This window comes from Bos indicus x Bos taurus, chromosome 1, assembly GCF_003369695.1.
Source record: "Bos indicus x Bos taurus breed Angus x Brahman F1 hybrid chromosome 1, Bos_hybrid_MaternalHap_v2.0, whole genome shotgun sequence".
In the NCBI taxonomy this organism is placed as follows: Eukaryota; Metazoa; Chordata; class Mammalia; order Artiodactyla; family Bovidae; genus Bos; species Bos indicus x Bos taurus.
Window position 1 is genome coordinate 72000399 of NC_040076.1, and position 22990 is coordinate 72023388.

Below are 22990 nucleotides of genomic sequence, written 5' to 3' on the forward strand. Positions count from 1 at the left end.
TTCTAAATATCAGTAAAAGGATTATTAATTGCTATATTTTATTCTATGGATATACTGTGTCAATTTAATTAATATCCAGTTATTAGATGTATAATTGCCAGTTTTTGCTGGCAATACTTAAAATACAGTTTTCAGTAAATACTTAATGATAATATCTTTGTATATAAATCTCTTGCAACACTTCTGATTATTTCTTTAGAGTGGATTCTAGAGATACAAAGGGCTCACCATATTGCCAAATGAAAAATATTTCTAGAAATAATGTTCTCATATTTGCATTAGGTGCTGCTTTTGAAAAGTAGAGATCGATATTTGATAAGATGCCAGGTGATCTAAGACAGAGAAGTCCCTTTAGATTGTTGACTTAACAATGGTCACAGAGTATTTCGTTAAAAAATCCTGAAGTAACCATATTGCAAATTAGTGATTAAAAACTACCCAGTTAACTTTGCAAAAATAGTAGAAAGTGACCTTATGATTTTTTTCTATTAAATTCCTACTCAGTAAGTGGGAGGATAAATTTTTAAAAGTACAGTCTATTAATTAAAGACTTCTAGAACTTAGCAGCAGCAGCAGAATGGAGTAGTCTGTATTTCCTATTTCCTCTTATCTATCTCACACTTATACCACTTCCTGCTGTAATATGAGCACTGAGATTCTGTCTACCCCATTCTTCTGAAATGGCTTGCGTTAAGGTCTCATTCGTTAGAAATATTTTACTTTTTAACCGACTTGACTATTGTGTTCTATTGAAATAGTAGACTACACTCTCTTTCTTGAGACCTACTTTCATCTTGATCTTAAGCCACTTTCAGGCCGTCATCATAACTTCTGTTTCTTTTCACATTGTATGATCATAACATCATAACTCCTTTGTGCACCTTTGCAATCTGACTTTTAGGGTTCCATCTTTGGTTTTCCTGTTTTCTGACTTTATGATTTTCCTTATAGTTTCATCATGTCCTTTGCTTGAATTATTTCCATATATAGATGATGAAATCTACTTTTCTCCTGAAGTACTTTGTCCCTTTTGTGTCCAAAACTGAAATCTGTCTTCTCAAATGGCTTCTTATTTGTTACCAAACTGAGTGGTGTTACCCTCTTAATCATAGAAGCCAGACTTGGAGAATCATACTAGATATTCTCCTCATTCTTAGCTACTACAAGTAACAATCGAAATTGCCTTGAAAAGTTCTGTGTACCTCTTAAATCTGTTCTTTCTCAGTCTGCTGCAGCCCGAATTCTTATTGTTTCTTTTCTGGAGTATTCAGATGTTCTCATAAAAATTGATCTTTCCTGCATTACTTTTAACCTGCTCTTTAGCAATCCATTCTGTGTTCTGTGGTCAGAACTACTCAAACTTCTCCCAGCAAATGAGTCATCTTGTCTCTGTTTCCTCTGTGCTGCCGTATTATTGTCATACACATTGCTGTTAGAGCACTTCTCTCATTTATTGTGATTATTTATTAATATGTCTTTCTTACACCTAGATTATATCCCTTCTGTCTAGTCAAGTGGTTAGAAAATAGATAGGTAATGTTTTCTGAAAGAGTGGATGACTTAATTTAAAATTTTATTTGGGGAGGGACAGTTAGCTAAAATATTGATTATTGTCAAATTTACACATTGTAAACTATCCATTTCCTTTGGTGTCCCTCTAGTAGTTTTAAGTTAGGACTTCACCTCTCTTGTAAGTTATTTGTTTGAATTTTTCTAATGAGAACTGTTGTATTATTTCATTATAAGGCCAAACTCTCTGTTTTAGAGAATACTAAGTAATAAATATTCAAATTTACAGTTTGTCATGCTTTAACTTCTCTAAATATTTTAATATACTTTTGTTTTTTCAAGTGTATGCTGTTTTTCATTGTCAAACAGAGGTATTTTTAACATTTTTCTAAGCTTTTACTTAGAGCATTTGGAAGTTACTGTTTTAGTTCTCAAAACTGAATAGACCTTGAAACAGACTTGCAGAATAAACTAGCGCTTAGGTAAGCAATGTTATTAGATTTTTGGGGGCCTGTTTTTGTTTTCTGCTCAGTGCTTTAAAATTATAACAGGTAAAATATTCACTGGGAAGGACATATTAAAAGGATACATATTCTGTAATCTTTGGGAAGTTTTAGCAAAGAATGAATGATTCTTTTTTGTAAACATTTAATTTCACTAAGTTGATATATAATAACGGACGAAAATAAAATGCTTGTTGTGAATTTCTAAAGTTGGGAGAGATACCGTAGAAGGCAAATTTTGTAATTACTGATCTTTCAATAGTTTGGTCTAATTAAAATATTTATTTATGGTCCATTAATTTGTTTAACAAATATTTATTGAGTGCTTAATATATACAACTTGGAGAATACATCTGGGAATAAGGCAAGACCTTGATGTCATGGAGCTTATGTTTTAGCTGGGGAAATGACATAAGTAAATAAAATGTAAGGTAGTTAAGAGTACTAAAAGGAAAATAAATAGGGTTGATACACTAAAGAGTGCTTGAAGGCCTAATTTGAACCTTTGTGAGGAGATAGTATTTAAGTTTGGACCTTATGGATAAGAGCCTCATGCCTGTTTGGGCAGAAAATCATGACATGAGGACAAAACAAATAGTATGAAGGCCTTGAGGTGGGAATAGTCATGGGCTGTGGTTGGAGTACAGAAAAGGGGAATGTACTGTAGTAGAAAATTAGGTTGGAGCGGTAGCAGGAGCCTCTTCACAAAGGGCCTTGTAGGCTACAATAGGGAGATGTAGGTTGGGAAATGGCAACCCACTCCAGTGTTCTTGCCTGGAAGAGTCCCAGGGACAGGGGAGCCTAGTGGGCTGCCGTCTGTGGGGTCGCACAGAGTCGGACACGACTGAAGTGATTTAGCAGTAGCAGCAGCAGCAGGTTGGGAGTTGGAAGACTTTAAGATAAACATACACGATCTTATTTATTGTTCAAAAAAGCACTCTGGTTGCTGTGTGCAGAATGAAGTGTAAAGAGTCAAGAGTGGAAACAAACTAGTTTAGACTATAGTAACAGTCAGGAGTACATCATGCAGATGTACATTATATGCAGAGTATATAATGTACATTATATGCAGAGTACATCATGAGAAACGCTGGGATGGAAGTAGCACAAGCTGGAATCAAGATTGCCGGGAGAAATATCAATAACCTCAGATATGCAGATGACACCACCCTTATGGCAGAAAGTGAAGAGGAACTAAAAAGCTTCTTGATGAAAGTGAAAGTGGAGAGTGAAAAAATTGGCTTAAAGCTCAACATTCAGAAAACGAAGATCATGGCATCCAGTCCCATCACTTCATGGGAAATAGATGGGGAAACCGTGGAAACAGTGGCAGACTTTGTTTTTTTGGGCTCCAAAATCACTGCAGATGGTGACTGCAGCCATGAAATTAAAAGACGCTTACTCCTTGGAAGGAAAGTTATGACCAACCTAGATAGCATATTGAAAAGCAGAGACATTACTTTGCCAACAAAGGTCCGTCTAGTCAAAAGGCTATGGTTTTTCCAGTGGTCATGTATGGATGTGAGAGTTGCACCGTGAAGAAAGCTGAGTGCCGAAGAATTGATGCTTTTGAACTGTGATGTTGGAGAAGACTCTTGAGAGTCCCTTGGACTGTAAGGAGATCCACCCAGTCCATTCAAAAGGAGATCAGCCCTGGGATTTCTTTGGAAGGAATGAAAGTGCTGAAACTCCAGTACTTTGGCCACCTCATGCGAAGAGTTGACTCATTGGAAAAGACTTTGATGTTGGGAGGGATTGAGGGCAGGAGGAGAAGGGGACGACAGAGGATGAGATGGCTGGATGGCATCACTGACTCGATGGGTGTGAGTCTGAGTGAACTCCGGGAGTTGATGATGGACAGGGAGGCCTGGCGTGCTGTGATTCATGGGGTCGCAAAGAGTCGGACACGACTGAGCGACCGAACTGAACTAAACTGACTGAACAGTCAAGAAAAGATAATAGCAGTTGGTGGTAGTGATGAAAGTGGTGAGAATTTATATTAAGGATGTATGTTGAAAGAGCAATTAGGTGAGGAGAGTGGAGAAAAGATGAAATTCTAAGAAATTTTAAAGTTTATCAAGGTGATAGTTTTATCAGTACAGTACAACATGGCCAGTTTTTCTTTGAGTTGAAAAATGATGAAAGTTTCATTGGTATGTTTGTCTAAAAAATGTTTTTGCAAAAAGCAGGTCAAAAGCTGAAAAAGTCAAACTTTGTTTTTATTTACATTTCTGGAAAAGTATTAAACCATTAGAATAAGCAAATTTTACAACATTGCATTCTGGATTAGTTTTTTAAATAGTGTATAAGTGATTAACCAAGTTCGTTTTCCCTTCAGATTAATGTCCTTCAATCAAAAAGGAGATCAGAAATCCTGAAATCAGTAAGATATTTATTGAAATGATGTTCTATATATTTTAATATGAAGTTAAATGTATATATTTAAGTGTTTAAAATAGCATCATATGTATATGTATATATGTTTGTTTGTTTATTGACTTATTTATTCCAAGTTTATAATTGATCTTCTTAATGATGTTTGTATACTTCTTACATGTCACTAAACCACTTTTTTCGTTTGTTTTTTTATGTTACAGTTATTTATATATGTCTCATCCATTAATATATTGTAAGTTCCTTAAAGCAGACATTTATATATTTGAGATTGAGAGCATACATAAATAGCATCATTTTATAGAATTTTCCCCTTAGGGTTGTTGATGTATCAGCTTTTTGGAATGCAGGTAGAAAACAAACAAGTTGAAATGTGAAGGCGTGAGAACAGTGATTTTCTTATTTGCCTTTTTTTTTTTTTTGTCTTAAAGCTAACAAGGAGGTGGGCAGAGGGTGGTAGTGGTATGGACAATATAGTCTTTTGTATTTTGAGACCCTAGAAATAATTTCTTCTCTGATTTTGTTCACTGAAAATTTTTTTCCTTCTAAAGGTTTACTGAATTGTTTTTGATCCTTGTCCCCAGCTAGCTTTTTCCTAAATTCTGTTAATATTTATGTTATTTCTTATCAGATGAGTACATTATACTTCCTGTTTACATCCACTTCCTTTTCGAGACTGAGAGCAGTGTGTATTATTTGTAGAAAATTAGAAAATAAAATGTATGAAGAAAGAATAAAAGTGCTACAAATGCTACTACCAAGAGAGAACCACTGTTGTGGCTGATGTAATTTTTGTCTTTTTTATGTGTATGTGTGTGCCTATTTGTGTGTGTACATGAACATTTATATCTACCTTTTAAAATGCTGTTTAATTTTTTTAAAGCAAAACAAAATAGGAATCTGAACATACTCTTCTGTAATTTTTTTTGTACTAATACACTCCAAAATCATCATGTGTTATTAAATATTTTTTTATTTAATGATGACCTTTCTGGCTAGATAGAATTCTTCCTTGTGAATATAGTAGAGGTCCGTCTAGTCAAGGCTATGATTTTTCCAGTGGTTCATGTATGGATGTGAGAGTTGGACTGTGAAGAAAGCTGAGTGCCAAAGAATTGATGCTTTTGAACTGTGGTGTTGGAGAAGACTCTTCAGAGTCCCTTGGACTGCAAGGAGATCCAACCAGTCCATTCTGAAGGAGATCAGTCCTGGGTGTTCTTTGGAAGGAATGATGCTAAAGCTGAAACTCCAATACTTTGGCCATCTCACGTGAAGAGTTGACTCATTGGAAAAGACTGATGCTGGGAGGGATTGAGGGCAGGAGGAGAAGGGGACGACAGAGGATGAGATGGCTGGATGGCATCACTGACTCGATGGACGTGAGTTTGAGTAAACTCCGGGAGTTGGTGATGTACAGGGAGGCCTGGCATGCTGCAATTCACGGGGTCGAAAAGAGTCGGACACGACTGAGTGACTGAACTGAACTGAACTGAGCAAACATTTTTTTGAAGGGCCTGGTAGTAAACATACTAGATTTGGGGGTCCATAAGCCTCTTGATGAAAGTGAAAGTGGAGAGTGAAAAAGTTGGCTTAAAGCTCAACATTCAGAAAACGAAGGTCATGGCATCCTGTCCCACCACTTCATGGGAAATAGATGGGGAAACAGTGGAAACAGTGTCCGACTTTATTTTTCTGGGCTCCAAAATCACTACAGATGGTGACTGCAGCCATAAAAGACGCCTACTCCTTGGAAGGAAAGTTATGACCAACCTAGATAGCATATTCAAAAGCAGAGACATTACGTTGCCAAAAAGTTTCGTCTAGTCAAGGCTATGGTTTTTCCTGTGGTCATGTATGGATGTGAGAGTTGGACTGTGAAGAAGGCTGAGCGCCGAAGAATTGATGCTTTTGAACTGTGGTGTTGGAGAAGACTCTTGAGAGTCCCTTGGACTGCAAGGAGATCCACCTAGTCCATTCTGAAGGAGATCAGCCCTGGGATTTCTTTGGAAGGAATGATGCTAAAGCTGAAACTCTAGTACTTTGGCCACCTCATGCGAAGAATTGACTCATTGGAAAAGACTCTGATGCTGGGAGGGATTGGGGGCAGGAGGAGAAGGGGATGACAGAGGATGAGATGGCTGGATGGCATCACTGACTCGATGGACATGAGTCTGAGTGAAGTCCGGGAGTTGGTGATGGACAGGGAGGCCTGGTGTGCTGCGATTCATGGGGTTGCAAAGAGTCGGACACGACTGAGCGACTGATCTGATCTGATCTGATGATCTGTGTTGCGGTTGCTCAGCTGTGCTATTGTAATGAGAAAGAAGTCATAGACAGTATGTAAATGAATGGCATGACTGTTCCAGTATCAACATGGAAGTTAGAATTTTACATAATTTCTACGTCATTAATATATTGTGTCTTTTTTTTCATTTTCGTTAACCATTTAAAAATGCAAAAACCATTGTTAGCCCGTTGGCCATCCAAAAACAGGTAGTGGGGTTGGATATATTTTGTGGGTTACAGTTTTGACCTTGTTGAGTTCAGTCGCTCAGTCGTGTTTTTTTGTGACCCCATGGACTGCAGCATGCCAGGCCTCCCTGTCCGTCACCAACTCCCGGCGTTTACCCAAACTCATGTCCATTGAGTCAGTGATGCCATCCAGTCATCTCATCTCTGTCGTCCCCTTCTCCTCCAACCTTCAATCTTTCCCAGCATCAGGGTCTTTTATAGTCACTCAGTTCTTTGCATCAGGTGGTCAGCGTGTTGGAGTTTCAGCTTCAACATCAGTCCTCCCAGTGAACACTGATTTCAATGAAGGACTGATTTCCTTTAGGATGAACTGGGTGGATCTCCTTGCAGTCCAAGGGACTCTCAAAAGTCTTCTCCAACACCACAGTTCAAAAGCATCAATTCTTTGGTGCTCAGCTTTCTTCACAGTCCAACTCTCACATCCATACATGACTACTGGAACAACCATAGCTTTGACATGACAGACCTTTGTTGGCAAAGTAATGTCTCTGCTTTTTAATATTCTGACCTTGAATATTATCATAGATTAACTTTACCCTTTAAAGGACTTTTGAGTAATTTCCCTGTTTTTGACATGAAATGTAGCATTATATAGTGATCATCCTAATGAATAATATGATTATTTCCTTCAGATAGATTAAGGTAAGATATTACTTAGAGAATTTAAGCATTTATTGAGACTTTTTAAAAAGTACTCTCAAGTTATAAGGGTTACACAAAATTTTCACTAATAGTGTGTGAGAGTGAACATTTCTGCATCTTTTAACAACACTGGGTGTTGATTTTTCCCACTTTGCCCATAATTTGATAGATAGAAAATTTCATCTTAATGTTTAATTTTGGATTTCTTTGATATAAATGAGTATGATTGTCCCCCCTCCTCTCCCCCCTTTTTTCTTGGTCATTTATGTTTTCTGTTTATGTCCTTTGTCTCTTTTCCTGTTGGGATCTTCATGTTTTTCAGATTAATTTGTAACATCTCTTACCTACTAAGACTATTAACCCTTTGTCATATGCTTTTTCCTAGTTTATTGTTTATCTTTTAATACACTTATTATGCATTTTGATGTGCAGGCATATTGTACATTTTTATGTACTTGTAACTATCCTTCTTTATATATAATAATATATATATATATATATATATAAATTAAGCATAATTTTAAAAAATCATATTCACGAAATTGTACAACTGACATCTAATTCCAGAATCGTCTTTTAGTGAGCTTTGTCCTTTTGTCATTGTTTTTTATTTTATTGGTTTTTCTCTTTCAAAATAATTTTTTTTCAAGGATTCTTGAGTATTAAGGACCTTATGACCTATTTTAGATTTCAGAGAACTAAGCAGATGTCTCTTTTTGCTAAAAATAACATGGCTATTCAGAGGATTCTTTCAGGCCTGTGATTGAGTTATTTAATTCCTTCTAATGTGAAAACTTAACTAATAAAAATGAGTTTTTTTTTCTCTCATGAATAGTTAAAATATAGGAAAACAGAAAAAATTTTAACCCATTAATGACAGTTTTGGATTTTTGGAATGAATATAACAAAATCTCCATATTGGCAAAGCCTGTTGCCTCATTTTATTTTGGTATTTTTGAGAAAAAAATGAGCATTCCCCTATTTCATGTTTAGTGATCTACAGGTTGTAAAGTGTTTGTGATTGTTTTGAGAGCTTATATCACCTTCTAATCTTTTGATGTTTTATTTGTAATTTAAGATTTGCCAATGAGTTTTGTTGAAAGATACATAGACATTTTATAATGTACCTGAAAAGATGGTGATGCTATTGAAAACTTGATTTTTTGAATTATTGCAACCTTTTAAGAAAAATGTTTCAGCTTAATTTTAAATGGTTTGATATTTTGTGCTCTGGTGAAATAATTTTTTAACAATACATAGGATCAGAATTTAAGTTTCAGAATGTTTATTTAAGAATTGATTCAAAAATGGTGATCATTTTTTCCTCCTTTAGATGTTATCCTTTATGTATGCCCATTTGGCTTTCTTCCATCAAGGATATGATCTGTTTAGTGAACTTGGGCCCTATATGAAGGATCTTGGTGCACAGGTAATGTGCTGTACTTCTTGTTTCTGTGTTATATGCCAATATCTGTATTTTTTTTTAAGTGTATATATTTGACATTTTCATTTCAGGTATACAGTAAAACAATTTAATATGTTAGTATGTATATACTGCACAATGATCATCACCATATAAATCTAGTTAACATCTACCTTACATAGTTATACATTTTTTTTTTCTGATGAGAACTTTTAAGATCTACTCTCTAGCAACTTTCACATATATAAAACACTATTATTAACTATAAATACCATGTTGTCTTTGACATCCCCAGGAGTTGTTTATTTTACAGCTGGAAGTTTTGTACCTTTTGACCCTCATCTCCCATTTTGCCCACCCCCAAAACCCACCGCTAGCAACCTCCAGTCTGTTCTTTCTATGAGTTCTTTTTTTTTTTAATTCCACTTATCAGTTCATTCCCATCACACAGTAGTTGTCTTTCTCTGTCTGACTTATTTAACTTAGTGTAATGCCCTCAGCATCCATCCATGTTGCAAAAGGCAGCCTTCCCCATTTTTTATGGGTTAATAATACTGCATTGTATATTAATACCACATTTTTGAATTCGTCTATTGATGGACACTTAGGTTACTTTCATATCTTGGCTAAGTAATGCTTCAGTGAATGTGGGTACGCAGATACCTTTTCGAGTTAGTGTCTTCATTTCCTTCAGATAAATGCCCATGAGTGGAATTGCTGGATCATATTGTAGTTCTATTTTTATTTTTTTGAGGAACCTCCTTACTGTTCTTAATGGTGGCTGCACCAATTTCATTTTCCTCATCAGTACACAAGGGTTCCCTTTTCTCCACATCCTTGACAATCTTGTCTTTGATGACAGCCATTCTAACAGATGTGAGGGATATCTCATTGTGGTTTTAATTTAGAAGTCCTTCATGATTAGTGACGTTTGCTCCCTTGTTTGCCATCTGTGTGTTTTCCATGGGAAAATGTCTATTTAGGTCCTCTCCTCATTTTTTAATTGGATTTTTTTTTTTTTTAGCTGTTGCATTGTCTTGAGTTCTTTATATATTTTATATATCAGCCTCTTATGAAGTATATGATTTGTAAATATCTTCGCCATTTGGTAGGTTGCATTTCCATTTTGATGATGCTTTGCTGTGCAGAAACTTTTTAGTTTGATGTAGTTTGAGTTGTTTGTTTTGTAGTCTTTGTTTTAGTACCTGTATTTTTAAAGAGATTAAGCAAATTGGGAAATTTGACATTTCGTTTATTTAGTGTAGAAGTTTGGTGTTTTTATAGCAGATTTATGTGAGTCCAGTGTGTAACCAAAAATGAGATTAAAGTTAAAGAATATGTTGTAGATAGTTATATAAGGGTACTGAGAAGAAGAGTTTTAAAACAAAGTGTTTGTTTTACAGTATACATAGCTGGATTTATTTTTTTGTTTCTTATATTTGGATTATTGAGTTACTATCCTAATTGGTATTTTATTTTAGTTATAACTCTTTTTTATTTTCAAAGATATTTGCGTTTTGCTATTTTAAATAATAAAATTTTATTTTTAACGTATTTATTTATTTATTTGCCTGCCCTGGATTTTAGTTGTGGCAGGCATATGGGATCTAGTTCCCTAACCAGGGATCGGATCTGGCCCCCTGCATTGGGAGCATGGAATCCCAGCCACTGGACCACCAGGGAAGTCCCTGAATAATAATAAAGTTTAGAATTTTAAGATTAAAGAACTCTAGGTAACTTTTCATTTTATACACACATAGACATGCATGAATTATATATAAGAACATTATATAGAAATTTTGTTATGTCCAAATTATTTTTGATTATCTGATCAGAACTTCAGGCTTCCTTGATGGCTCAGTGGTAAAAAGTCCACCTGCCGATGCAGGAGACACAGGTTCGATCCCTGGGTTGGGAAGATCCACTGGAGAAGGAAATGGCAACCCACTCCTGTATTCTTGCCTGGGAAATCCCATAGACAGAAGAGCCTGATGGGCTCCAGTCCATGGGGTTGCAAAAGATTCGGACACGACTGAGCAACTAAACAACAATAGCAACAATCAGAATTTCATGTTAAATATGTTCCCAGACATTCTTTTTTTGTTGACTGGTGAGTTTCCTGGATTTCTGTCAATTTTCAGTTGGTTTTCTTTCCCAAAGTGGTTCAGATTACTTTTCGAGGAAAGGGATTAAGGATGAAAAATAGAGTTTAGAGAAATGGGGAAAAAGTAAGAGCAAAATGATAATTGCATTCGTTGACCAAAAATAAATATGGTGCATGCATGCGTGTGTGTGTGTGTGTGTGTGTGTTGGGCTGTTGTGGGGGAAAGGTGGTGTGTAAGGTATATGTCATGAATTATAGAATTGCTCTTCCTTGCCTCTATAGAGCTTAATCTACTGGAAGAAAATAACAAGTTACCACACTATTAATCTCTGTGCTAAGTGCCCGATCTGGGTATATAAATTGAGATTAGATTTTGTTTGCATGTGATAGAAAACCACAAACAGCAGGAGCTTTAAACAGGATAGAATTTTATTGCTTTTATGTAAAATCAAAGGTCTAATATGCTGCTGCTGCTGCTAAGTCGCTTCAGTCGTGTCCGACTCTGTGCAACTCCATAGACGGCAGCCCTCCAGGCTCCCCCGTCCCTGGGATTCTCCAGGCAAGAACACTGGAGTGGGTTGCCATTTCCTTCTCCAATGCATGAAAGTGAAAAGTGAATGTGAAATCGCTCAGCCGTGTTCGACCCTCAGCCTTCCAGGCTCCTCCGTCTGTGGGATTTTCCAGGCAAGAGTACTGGAGTGGGGTGCCATTGCCTTCTCCGAAAGGTCTAGTATTGTGGTCACTTAATCTGTAGGGACCCAGGCTTATTATATCTTTGGATTCTGCCTAATGGTTCAGAGTGGTTTATCAGGCTTTAGCCATCATATCCAAATTGTAGCCAATAGGGTGGAGGGGAAAAGAAAGATTTGTTCCCTCTCTTTCAGCATAGTTCCCAGGGATTGTATATGCCACTTCTGCATATGTTCCATTGTCCCATTAGCTTCAAGGAAAGCTGGGAAATAGTGTTAATGCATGTAACTATGTTAACCTACTAGAATTTGGGGATTTTGTTGTTAAGAAAGGAAGAGAGAATGGATATGGGAGATGGATAGCGGTCTCCACCACATATGTTACTGCAACGTATAAGTAGTATATCCAACCCAGATTTGGGAAGAAGACAGGACCTTCCTAGGCCCTTGGTGTTGTGTATTAGTTGTTCAGTTGTGTCCGACTCTGCGACCTATGGACTGTAGCCCACCAGGCCCCAGGCTCCTCAACTACTACTTGAAAGTCCATGAAATTCTCCAGGCAGGAATACTGGAGGGGCTTGCCATTCCCTTCTTGAGGGGATCTTTCTGACACAGGGATCAAACCCGGCTCCCTTGCATTGTGAGCAGATTCTTTATCATCTGAGCCACCAGGGAAATCCTCTAGGTACTACTGACATCTTAGCAAACATTAGATTTTACCCTCATCTTACATTAAGTATAATATTAAAAAAATGCATTGGATTATAGTTGACTAGTGTCAATAATTGTATATTTTGACATTTATTAATTTCAGTTTTGCAGTTTTTACCCTTCCAGGTCTCAAGTAATTTTGCATGTCCCTGAGAAGCATCTAAACTCTAGTGCCTATAGTGTTTGGCCTGGTTGGAGGTGCCAGTTTATGGTATCTGGAGTTAGGGTCATGGCAGTAGGGGTGGAGATAAATAGAGTTGAGGAATATGTACTCAATTCGAGAGTGGAGGGACATGAGAAGCTTAAATGTATTGAGTTTGGGAATAGGACATCTAACTGGGTATATCTAGAATTCAAGAGAGAGAAACATTAAAAAAGTCAATAATATATAATTGCTAATTGCAGTCACAGGAGTATATGAATTGAACCAAGGAGAGTTAATAGATATTTCAAAAACATCAACCTATTTAAAAAAAGATAAGTGACCAAGCACCATGCCTAATACTTTTAATTTTGAAAATTAAGGTCCACAAGTGTGGAATAAAAGAGAATTTGACTTGGGACAGATTCCTCAGAATGACCTACTTTTAAGAAATGGCTAGGTAAGAGGGCTCCATGAGAACATTGATGGGAGAGAGGTGGAAGACCAGGAGACCATGGTAGCAAAAGACAAGGAGAGAGTGTCTCAGAAAGATGTGGGTGGTTGTCAGTTCAAGGACTGGAAGGAAGGGTTAGTAAGCCTAGGACTGAGAATTGCCTCTTAGATTTAGCAACAAGAAGGTTATTTGTTACTTCTGTCGGAGTTGAGGGTCTAAGAGGTAAAAGCTAAATTACCATGGATAGATGAATATGATATGGGCAAATGGAGAATAGGGAGAATTTTTTAAGAAGTTGTATTGTGAAGGAAAGAGAGAGAGAAGTTGGTAACTAGAGAGGAGTGTGGGCTTTAGGAAGATTTTATTTAAGGTATTATTCTATTTATTACATTTGCACAAATTTAAAACAAGTGGGAATGGGAGAATTTGAAAAGCAGAAGTAGTATTGAAACTTGAGGTGGTAGACGTGGACAAAATTCAGAACATAAGTACAGGATTGGGGGCACCTGGTTGGTTATAGGCGTCTATTAACCTCATATGTGCAATACTCACAGAAACACGGGGCACATGCTGCTTTGCTCCAGTTCTCTTCCTGATCCAGTATCCATCCCCTAGAGGATAGGACTGCCAGCCTTTGCATCTCTCCAACTCATTCGTCCTCCAACACTTCACCGTGTTGAAAGATATCTTTTTCTTTATACGTTTGCTCCGACAGAGGGAGAGAAATTTTTTCTCTTTTCTGCTGCAGTAGCAGTGGAGTGGGATACAGTTGAGAAATTTACTACCAATTTGACAATTTACTACCATCACTGGCACTGTAGCACTGGTGTGGAAGGTGCGTGCGTGCAAGTTTTAAAATATCAGTTTGAATCTTGGAAGTGCCTTTCTGCTGCAGTTCAGCCTGAATGTACGAAAAACATTTATATGTCATTCAATTAAAGGCTTTAAAAGCAGGATATAATGATTATTTCACTCATTCACTATAAAAAACCGTTGAGGACAGTTTCCTAGTGCAGCATTACCCGTTACATCAGCGTGACATGTCACTGTGGTGTGTGTGCCTTCGGTCCAAAAGTGGAGTAGTATAGTTGCCGTCTAAAGAGAGTAGTTTGTAGTAGTGATAGTTCTGTTTCCATATATCTTCTTTTGGATCTTTATTATTATTCAGTGATATTAAGATTCTGTGGCCAGAATTAGTCTCCTGTAGGGGAAAAAAAACCATTTGTGATAGAGAGTCAATAAACATCACATAGTCTTTTAAGAAGGCCTATTTCAGTTTTGTTTTTAAAAGATATCAATGAAAGCATCTTTCTCCATACTTTGTTGATATCAACATATATAGTCATTTATCACACATCAGTCAGTTCAAGGTGATGGGTGTTCAAAGATGAAATGACGTACATCACTGTTTAGAATAGTAGACACACCTAATGGAATATTTTATTTATTTTCTTTTGAAATTTTTATTTTGTATTGGGGTGTAGCTGATTAACAATGTTTTAAAAGTTTCAGGTGAACAGTGAAGGGACTTAGCCATATGTATAAACGTATTCATTCTTTCTCAAACCTCCCTCCCGTACAGACTGCCACATAACATATAGCATTAACCATGTGCTATATATTAGGTCCTTGTTGGTTAACCATTTTAGATATATTTTAAATATATTTAAATATAGCAGTGTGTACATGTCCATCCAAAACCCCCTAACTATCCCTTCCCCTGAAAATAAGTTCATTTTCTAACTTTATGAGTCTCTTGAAATATTTTAAACCTAATTGTTTGTTACTCCAGCAAAGAGGAATTCAGGAAACTAGTACTTTTGTATTAATACTGGAAATCAGGTATTTCGCTTCTGATGGAAGGAACAAGAATGAAATGGGATTTTATGATTTCATAAGTTTTAAAATTTTTTTAAAAGAAAAATTGATGATTTTATACCTTAACCTAAGGAATGACTTCTTTCCTGTTTTATTCTACTCTACTCTATTCTATTTTCTTTCTCTTTTATCTGTTGAGTTATTTTTTCTGCCTTTTAGATTTTATTATAATACTAGGAAGCCAGCTTGAAAGCATCATGCATTTTGAATGATTGGAAGTGTCTGTTATGTTGAACTTGTGAGTGCCAGCACCCACTAAATTAGCTGCTAGATTTTGCTATTTGGCGGAAAAAAAAATCACCAGTGTATCTTCTTTCTGTCTTTGATAGAAACTGCTAGCATTGCTGAGCGTATCAGCTGGCCACTTAATCTAGAGTCATTCTCCTTAATTCAAGGAGTGAACTCGTTATCATTGTTGTACCCTAGGCAAGGCCACCTGTCACAATTGCTTGATATGTGATTGTTCTCAGAAACATTTTCCCTAGAGGAGTTTTAGACATTCTCAAAGAGGATATGAAACCAGAAAAAAAAGAACTTTCATTTTATGGTTGTAGCCAAAATGCCTTTTTAGGTAAACCTAAGTTGACTGACTTATTTGGAATATGATTTTTGAAAAGTAACTGTATCTTGCTTTTTCAACTTTTAAGTCTCTCTTACTTACTCTTTATTTTCTTTTGCAGTTGGATCGACTGGTTGTAGATGCAGCAAAGGAGAAAAGAGAAATGGAGCAAAAACATTCCACCATTCAACAAAAGGTACTTGAGGGGAGAAGTTAGAGATGATTAATTCCCTTTTTACACAATTTTTTGGTTATTGGTTTCAGCAAGGTATCACATTGAAATAAATCCTTTGAATTGCCTTAATAATTAAATTTATAGATGAATTCCTCCTTTTTTTGTAAAGCATAAAATATTTTTCCAGTGTTGAGGTATGTATTTTATTATTCTTTTATATCAAAATATTTGAGAGCCATGCTCTTGAACAAGTTTATAAAAACGTCAGTCTCTTAGGGCCTTAACTGATTTAAAGGTGGCCCTTGCGTGCTAAGTCACTTCAGCTGTGTACAACTCTTTTCGACCCTATGGACTGTAGCTTGCCAGGCTCTTCTGTCCATGGAATTCTCCAGACTAGAATACTGGAGTGAGTTGCCATTTCCTTCTCCAGGGCATCTTCTTGACCCAGGGATCGAACCTGCGCCTCTTAGGTCTCTTGCATTGGCCAGTGGGTTCATTACCACTCGGGCCACCTGGGAAGAACCTTCAGTGTTCAGTTCAGTCGCTCAGTCGTGTCGGACTCTTTGCGACCCCATGAATCGCAGCAGGCCAGGCCTCCCTGTCCATCACCAACTCCCGGAGTTCACTCAGACTCACATCCATCGAGTCAGTGATGCCATCCAGCCATCTCATCCTCTGTCGTCCCCTTCTCCTCCTGCCCCCAATCTCTCCCAGCATCAGAGTCTTTTCCAATGAGTCAACTCTTCGCATGAGGTGACCAAAGTACTGGAGTTTCAGCTTTAGCATCATTCCTTCCACGTCCGCCCCTGACCTCGCACGTGGGGTAGCTCCTCCCGGCCTCTGCCCCTGACCTCGGACCTGGGGTAGCTCCTCTCGGCCGTTCTGCGCCGTCGCAGCCTGGCACTCTCGGCCGTTGCCCCTGACCTCGGACGTGGGGTAACTCCTCTTGGCCGCCGCCCTTTGGTCATGGGGTCCTCCCGGCTTCTGCTCCTGACCTTGGACGTGGGGTAGCTCATCTCGGCCGCCCTCTGTGCGCCGTCGCAGCCGCCCGCGCTCTGTGCCAGGAAGGCCCTTAGTTAGAGTTTAAAATGCTGCTTATAGTTTCAGCTAGGATATCACCAGGGCTTCCCAGGTGGAGCAAGTGGTAAAGAACCCACCTGCCACTGCAGGAGACACAAGAGACGTGGGTTCGATCCCTGGGTCAGAAAGATCCCCTGAAGGAGGGCACGGCAACCCACTCTAGTATTCTTGCCTGGAGAATTCCAGGGGCAGGGGAGCCTGGCAGGCTACAGTCCATAGGGACGCAAAGAATCATACATGACTAAAGCGACCTAGCCTGCATGCGCGCAAGATATCACCAACCCCTGTAAAATGTGTGTGTGTGTATGTGTGTATGGAAGGTAGCAGTGGTTGATGGAGCGTAGGTGGAGGTGAACAGAAGTTGAAGAACACCGAAGCACCTGTGTGTGTGTGTGTTACTAGGAATTTCCAGCTGCAGTCACTCTAAGGCAACACTTACCCTCTCAAGTAATGCTGAAATTTCACTTGCATTTCTTGTTAACTTACCTAAGCCTAGGTAAAGTAATATCTGAAAAATATGTATTTAAAAATGAATATTAAAAAAAGATTTAAATATGTAACCAGGTTTTATTTCTGTGTGCTAAAAGCTTTGAATATGATATACCTGGAACTCAGTATAATGGTATTTTATACAGTCGTCTGTGTAGTTTTTTTTTGTATGTGTAGTCATCTGAAACTAAAAGAATAGAACCGGCGGTTGAATGTGTGTAAAAAATATGTGAAAAGATGTCTTCTGTACTTACCTGGCAGAGCAATACCACGATTATGAGGGTAGTTTTCCCAAGGGGAGGCTTTTTCATCCCTCTCCTGCAATTTCCCCAAGTGTGGGAAACATGACTGCATAAATTTTGGTAGTGGGGGACTGCCATCACAACCTCTCTAAAAAGACAAAAAAAAAAGATGTCATCTAGTATTGCTTTAAGAAATCTATCCTCTTGGTATCGAGCAGTCAAATCAACTTTTGTTATGGTTTATTTAGAATTTAAAATTCCAGTAAACTAGATCTAATATAGAAGATGTCAGTGAAAAAAAAAAATGAAAGTGAAATCAGTAATAAAAGTTAGATTTTTTTTGGTGATGTGTTGTTAATACTCAAAGAGAAGCATTTTTTAAAAAGGGGAAGATAATGTTTTTTGGTAAATGTTTAATGGTAAATGATAATGTTTTTTGGTAATGTTTAATGGTAAACATTTTACCAGATAATGTTTAATTTATTTCTTCTAGTTATAGTCAGGTAAGACTGCCTCCATGTTTTATTTTGTTTAAAGTTGAATCACTTTTGGTTGGATAACTTGTTTTAATGACATTACTATGGAAAGATTTTTAAGAATTGAGACCAATCATTTTTAATTGAAATGAGAGGTCATGATATTTAGAAGCATGTTTATTTGTTTAAACTGGATTATTTAATGAATATTCAGTTGAGTTCAGTTCAGTCGTGTCCACCAGGCTTATGCATCTTTTAATACCTTTCCCTAGTGTATGTCAGTGTCATACTGAATGTCCAAGAGTAGTAGATTATTAAATCTGATTAATGAATTAGATTTTAAATAGTGGTCAGTTATTGTTTTCCTTAAAGAGAGTAATGCTGTTTTTGCTTATTATGAATACTTAATCTTTTTTTTTTTGCCCTTAAATGCTGACCCAAGGCTGCATTACAGGTAAAAAAAGGATAAGACCTAATCAAACTAAAAAGCAAGGAAAAGTATGTCTAATGTAATTATTTAGACTTTTTGGAATTGAAATCAATCAGTTGAAGAAACAGTGGTGCAGTGCACATTCATGTACATGCCTTTTGGATATGTGCACGAATTTCTGATAGATTTAGACCTAGGAATAAAATTGCTGGATCATAGCGTATGTGCATGTGTGTGTATATGTTCCATGTTAGTAGATAATGCTGTTATTTTTCAAAATGTTATACCGTTCCTGGTAAGCAGAACTGTGTGAGAGTTCCCATTGCTCCTTGCCACCTCATCATATTGCGAGAGTTTTCAATTTTTTGCCTATTTTGGTGGGTAGATATGGACATCTTGTGGTTTTAATTTATGCTTTAGTCACTAATGACCTTCTCTGATGTTTATTGGTCATTTGGATATCTTCCTTGTTAAATGTCTGTTAGTCTTTCTCCCATTTTTCCACCAGGTTGTCTAACTAACTGTTGATCGTATCCTCAAATATTCTAGACATTAGTCCCACTTTGGGGTATACACATTTTAAATTTTCACATAGTTTTAAAAATATCTTTTCTGTTAGGTGCCTTTTGTGTCCTTCCCAACCCAAGATCACAACAGTGTATCTCCTGTAAAATCTTGTGTTTGTGCATGCATGCTAGGTCACTTCAGTTGTGTCTGACTCTTTGAGACTCTATGGACTGTAACCTGCCAGGCTTCTGTCCATGGGAATCTCCAGGCAAGAATACTGCAGTGGGTTTTCATGCTCTCTTCACAATCCAGGGTTTGAGTCTGCGTCTTTGGCAGGAGGATTCTTCTTCCCACTAGCACCACCTGGGAAGCTTTGCTTTTTATATCTAGGCCTTTAATCAGTCTGTGATTGTGTGTGTGTGTGTGTAGTTTGAGGTAGAGATCCACTTTCCTTTTATTTTCCCATTGGTGGCTAAATGATTTGCTGCTGCTGCTGCTGCTGCTAAGTCACTTCAGTCGTGTCCGACTCCGTGAGACCCCATAGACGGCAGCCCACAAGGCTCCCCTGTCCCTGGGATTCTCCAGGCAAGAACACTGGAGTGGGTTGCCATTTCCTTCTTCAATGCATGAAAGTAAAAAGTGAAAGTGAAGTCGCTGAGTCTTGTCTGACTCTTAGCGACCCCATGGACTGTGGCCCACCAGGCTCCTCCATCCATGGGATTTTCCAGGCAAGAGTGCTGGAGTGGGGTGCCATTGCCTTCTCCAGCTAAATGATCTAGATTCAGTTATTAAAAAGTTTGTTTTTCCCCAACTACTCAGTGTTGTATACTCTTTTATGTAGGACATTTCCATACATGTGAGGTCTGTTTCAGACTCTATTCTGTTTCATTGGTCTTTTTGTCTTAATTATACCAATACCATGCTATCTTAATTACTTTAGCTTTACAACGTATCTTGATAATCTAACAAAGCAAAGCCTCCTACCTTCCCTTCTTAAAAAGTAAATTGCTAACGTTCTGTATTTCCATATAAATACAGCAGCTTTTCAGGTTTCATAAAAATAGCTTTGCATTGGATCTGTGAATGAATTTGGGGAAGAATTAATATCTTTATTTTAAATGTCTTCCAGTTCATGAGCCTTGAGTATTTCTCTGTTCATTCATTTTTTTAAACATCCTTCACAAAATTTCATCGTTTTCTTTATCTTTTGGTAGGTGTATTTCTAGATACTTGTATTGGAAATGTTATTGTAAATGTTATCCTTTAAAAATATATTTTCTCACTGTTTACTTTGGTTGTCTATTAGAATAAAATTTGATATTTGTGTGTTGATTTTTAAACCAGTAATAGTCTTTTTAAGCTCTCTTTACTACTACCACTAATATACCTTTGAATTCTTTTGGATGTGTACAGTCACATTGTCTGCAAATAATCCTTTCCTTTTGGTTTATCTTGCTGGCTAGGACTTTCAAAATAATCCTGAATCAAAGTGCTTGTAGTGGTCCTTCTTGTCTTGCTTGCAATTTCAAAAGGGAAAATCTCATTTGAGTCCCTTCATTGTCTTGACTTATATTCCTTGGGCTCCGCACCAAAGCTTCAAGTTCTCCTGATAAGACAAGCTCCTGATGTTACAGAGAAATCTTTGGAATGTTGCCAAACTCGATTATATCTATTGCTGATTTAATTTTGTCAGCATAATTAAATAAATTATAGCTCCAAATAAATTTTAAATGAAGGAATTAAAATTTCCCTGATTTTTTTCCCCCAAAGTAAAAGCAGAAAGAAATGTAGCAGTTCATTTACAGATTATTTCATTTGATTATTTTGGATGATCATGTCCTTCACGATTAAGTTTTGAGATATATCAACAGTGTTTGTGTGTAATTCTGAAATGTGCCTAGCTCCTTTTCCCATCATCATGGACTCTCAGATTTAGAAAGCTCTTAGGTGATTATCCAGAGAAGGCAATGGCACCCCACTCCAGTACTCTTGCCTGGAAAATCCCATGGACCAAGGAGCCTGGTGGGCTGGAGTCCATGGGGTCACTAAGAGTCGGACACGACTGAGTGACTTCACTTTCACTTTTCACCTTCATGCACTGGAGAAGGAAATGGCAACCCACTCCAGTGTTCTTGCATGGAGAATCCCAGGGATGGGGGAGCCTGGTGGGCTTCGGTCTATGGTGTCGCACAGAGTCAGACACGACTGAAGTGACTTAGCAGCAGCAGCAGTAGGTGATTATCACTCTGCTTCTCCTCCAGTGCAGAGCCCCTGCATTCCAACATTCTTGGCAGATGGTCATCCAGTCTCTACCAAAATCTTTCTCAAGATGGAAGTCTACTCCTCTCTAATAGTATAGCATTCTAATTTTGCTTATTGGTCCAGAAGTAATTTTGAAGTTTCAAAACCGATTTTTAGAGTTTTCAATTTGGAGATCACAATGATTTTTCAGTTTTGTTGAAATTACTTTGGAAAGTCACCAGGAAATATTTTAAATATAGAATTTCTGGTTTTAAAATTTAGTGGCTCCTTGGAGGAAAACTGAAAGTTTGAATTGCATTCAAGTGAAAACTAGAATGGTTAGATGATTGAAGATGACTATGAGTGATTTTATAATCCTTATAAAAAAGTGAGCTAGGAATGCGTACTTCACACTGTGGTACTTCTTCTTTGCAAAAATAAACTTTTTGTATTTCTTTTTTTGAACCCCCAAATAGTGGAGTTATTGTTTCTACCAAAAACAGTATAACACTATAACAATATAAAACTACCATAATAGTAATATATTTAGAAAATAGTGGTAGATTTAACTAATCCCAAGTAGAAATACATATATTCCTTTAAAAAATTGTTAGCAGACACATCAATATTGGGATTAAATGAAAACATTTAAAACAACACGCATAGAATATCATGTTGTTCCCTTTGTCTATTTTTATACATATTATTTTGTTCTTTTAATCACAGTGTGTACAATTTATTTATCCAGGTTATATAATTTATAAAATTTTTATATTTGCTTTTCTCTTTTAATGTGTATTCTGTATAATCGTTTGTGTTATTGCATAATAGTCCACTGAATTACAATATGTTAATATGTTGAAGCATTCTTCTGTTACTGAACATTTAGGTCTCCACTTAGGAATGTTGTTGATCTAACTATCCTAATACAATGCTTTTCTACTGTTTGAGCTGTTTCTCTAGGATAGATTTGTCTAGGGAAATCAGTAAAAACCATACAAACTTTTTAATGTGTTATTTTGTTTAGGATTTCTCCAATGATGATTCTAAGCTAGAATATAACGTAGATGCTGCAAATGGCATTGTTATGGAAGGTTATCTGTTCAAACGTGCCAGCAATGCCTTCAAAACTTGGAACAGGTAATATATTTCAAACACTGGTCTTGCTCTTTCCATATCCTCAGTTTTCTGACTTTCTCTATGATTTAGTGACTCTTTCCTTCATAATTCTCTAAATTCACAGTCCCTAGTAACTTTTCTGAACTATGTGTATTGGAGATAAGTTGCCCCTCTAGGAATAAGGCCTTAAGAAGCAAGTGAAAAATAACACTAGCAAATCTAAATTCTAAAATTTAAGCAAAGTTTAAATTGGGAAGCAAGGAGAATTTTTATAATGCTTGGTTTGTAATGACTAGGTTACTACAATGAATAAGTTTTTAAATGTGAGCTTCCTCTGATATTTGTTATGAAATAGATCTGATTGCAAGTTATATATTGAGTATAATGGGTGAATAAGACAAGTGGGCTGTTTTTCCTTTTTTGGGTTCCTCCTTTATATGTGTGTTTATGTACATATTTACTTAATTTTGGCTTGTGAATCTTTAAGTGAGGTGATCCTGGTTTTTAGATCTGTTCAATAACTTTAACCAGGCTTTTTAGAATATGGGATGAGTTTTATATGTGAAGTGTATGTGGTAGCTGGTGCTCCTTTTTTGTTAACTTGATGCCTACTGAAAAATATTTTTTTCTAAACTGATTTTTAAAAATAAATGTTGATCAAGTAAATATCTTTAAAATGAATGTGTAAAAT

At 36.9% G+C, this 22990-nt stretch overlaps 1 protein-coding gene and 1 pseudogene across 7 annotated transcripts in view; both read left to right on the forward strand.

The window, feature by feature from the left end:
* ACAP2 (ArfGAP with coiled-coil, ankyrin repeat and PH domains 2) overlaps positions 1-22990 on the forward strand; it is a 172251-nt gene that overhangs the window by 108804 nt on the left and 40457 nt on the right. For 4 of the 7 annotated variants that reach the window (XM_027537859.1, XM_027537876.1, XM_027537898.1 and 1 more), the window contains exons 7-10: positions 4351-4395; positions 8914-9009; positions 15662-15736; positions 22208-22320. In XM_027537859.1, coding sequence (XP_027393660.1) covers positions 4351-4395; positions 8914-9009; positions 15662-15736; positions 22208-22320 — 329 coding nt within the window. Of the gene's footprint in view, positions 1-4350; positions 4396-8913; positions 9010-15661; positions 15737-18444; positions 18457-22207; positions 22321-22990 lie in introns of all 7 variants that reach the window. The other 3 variants (XM_027537850.1, XM_027537869.1, XM_027537888.1) reach the window with 1 other exon arrangement.
* LOC113899752 lies at positions 17531-17676 on the forward strand (annotated as a pseudogene).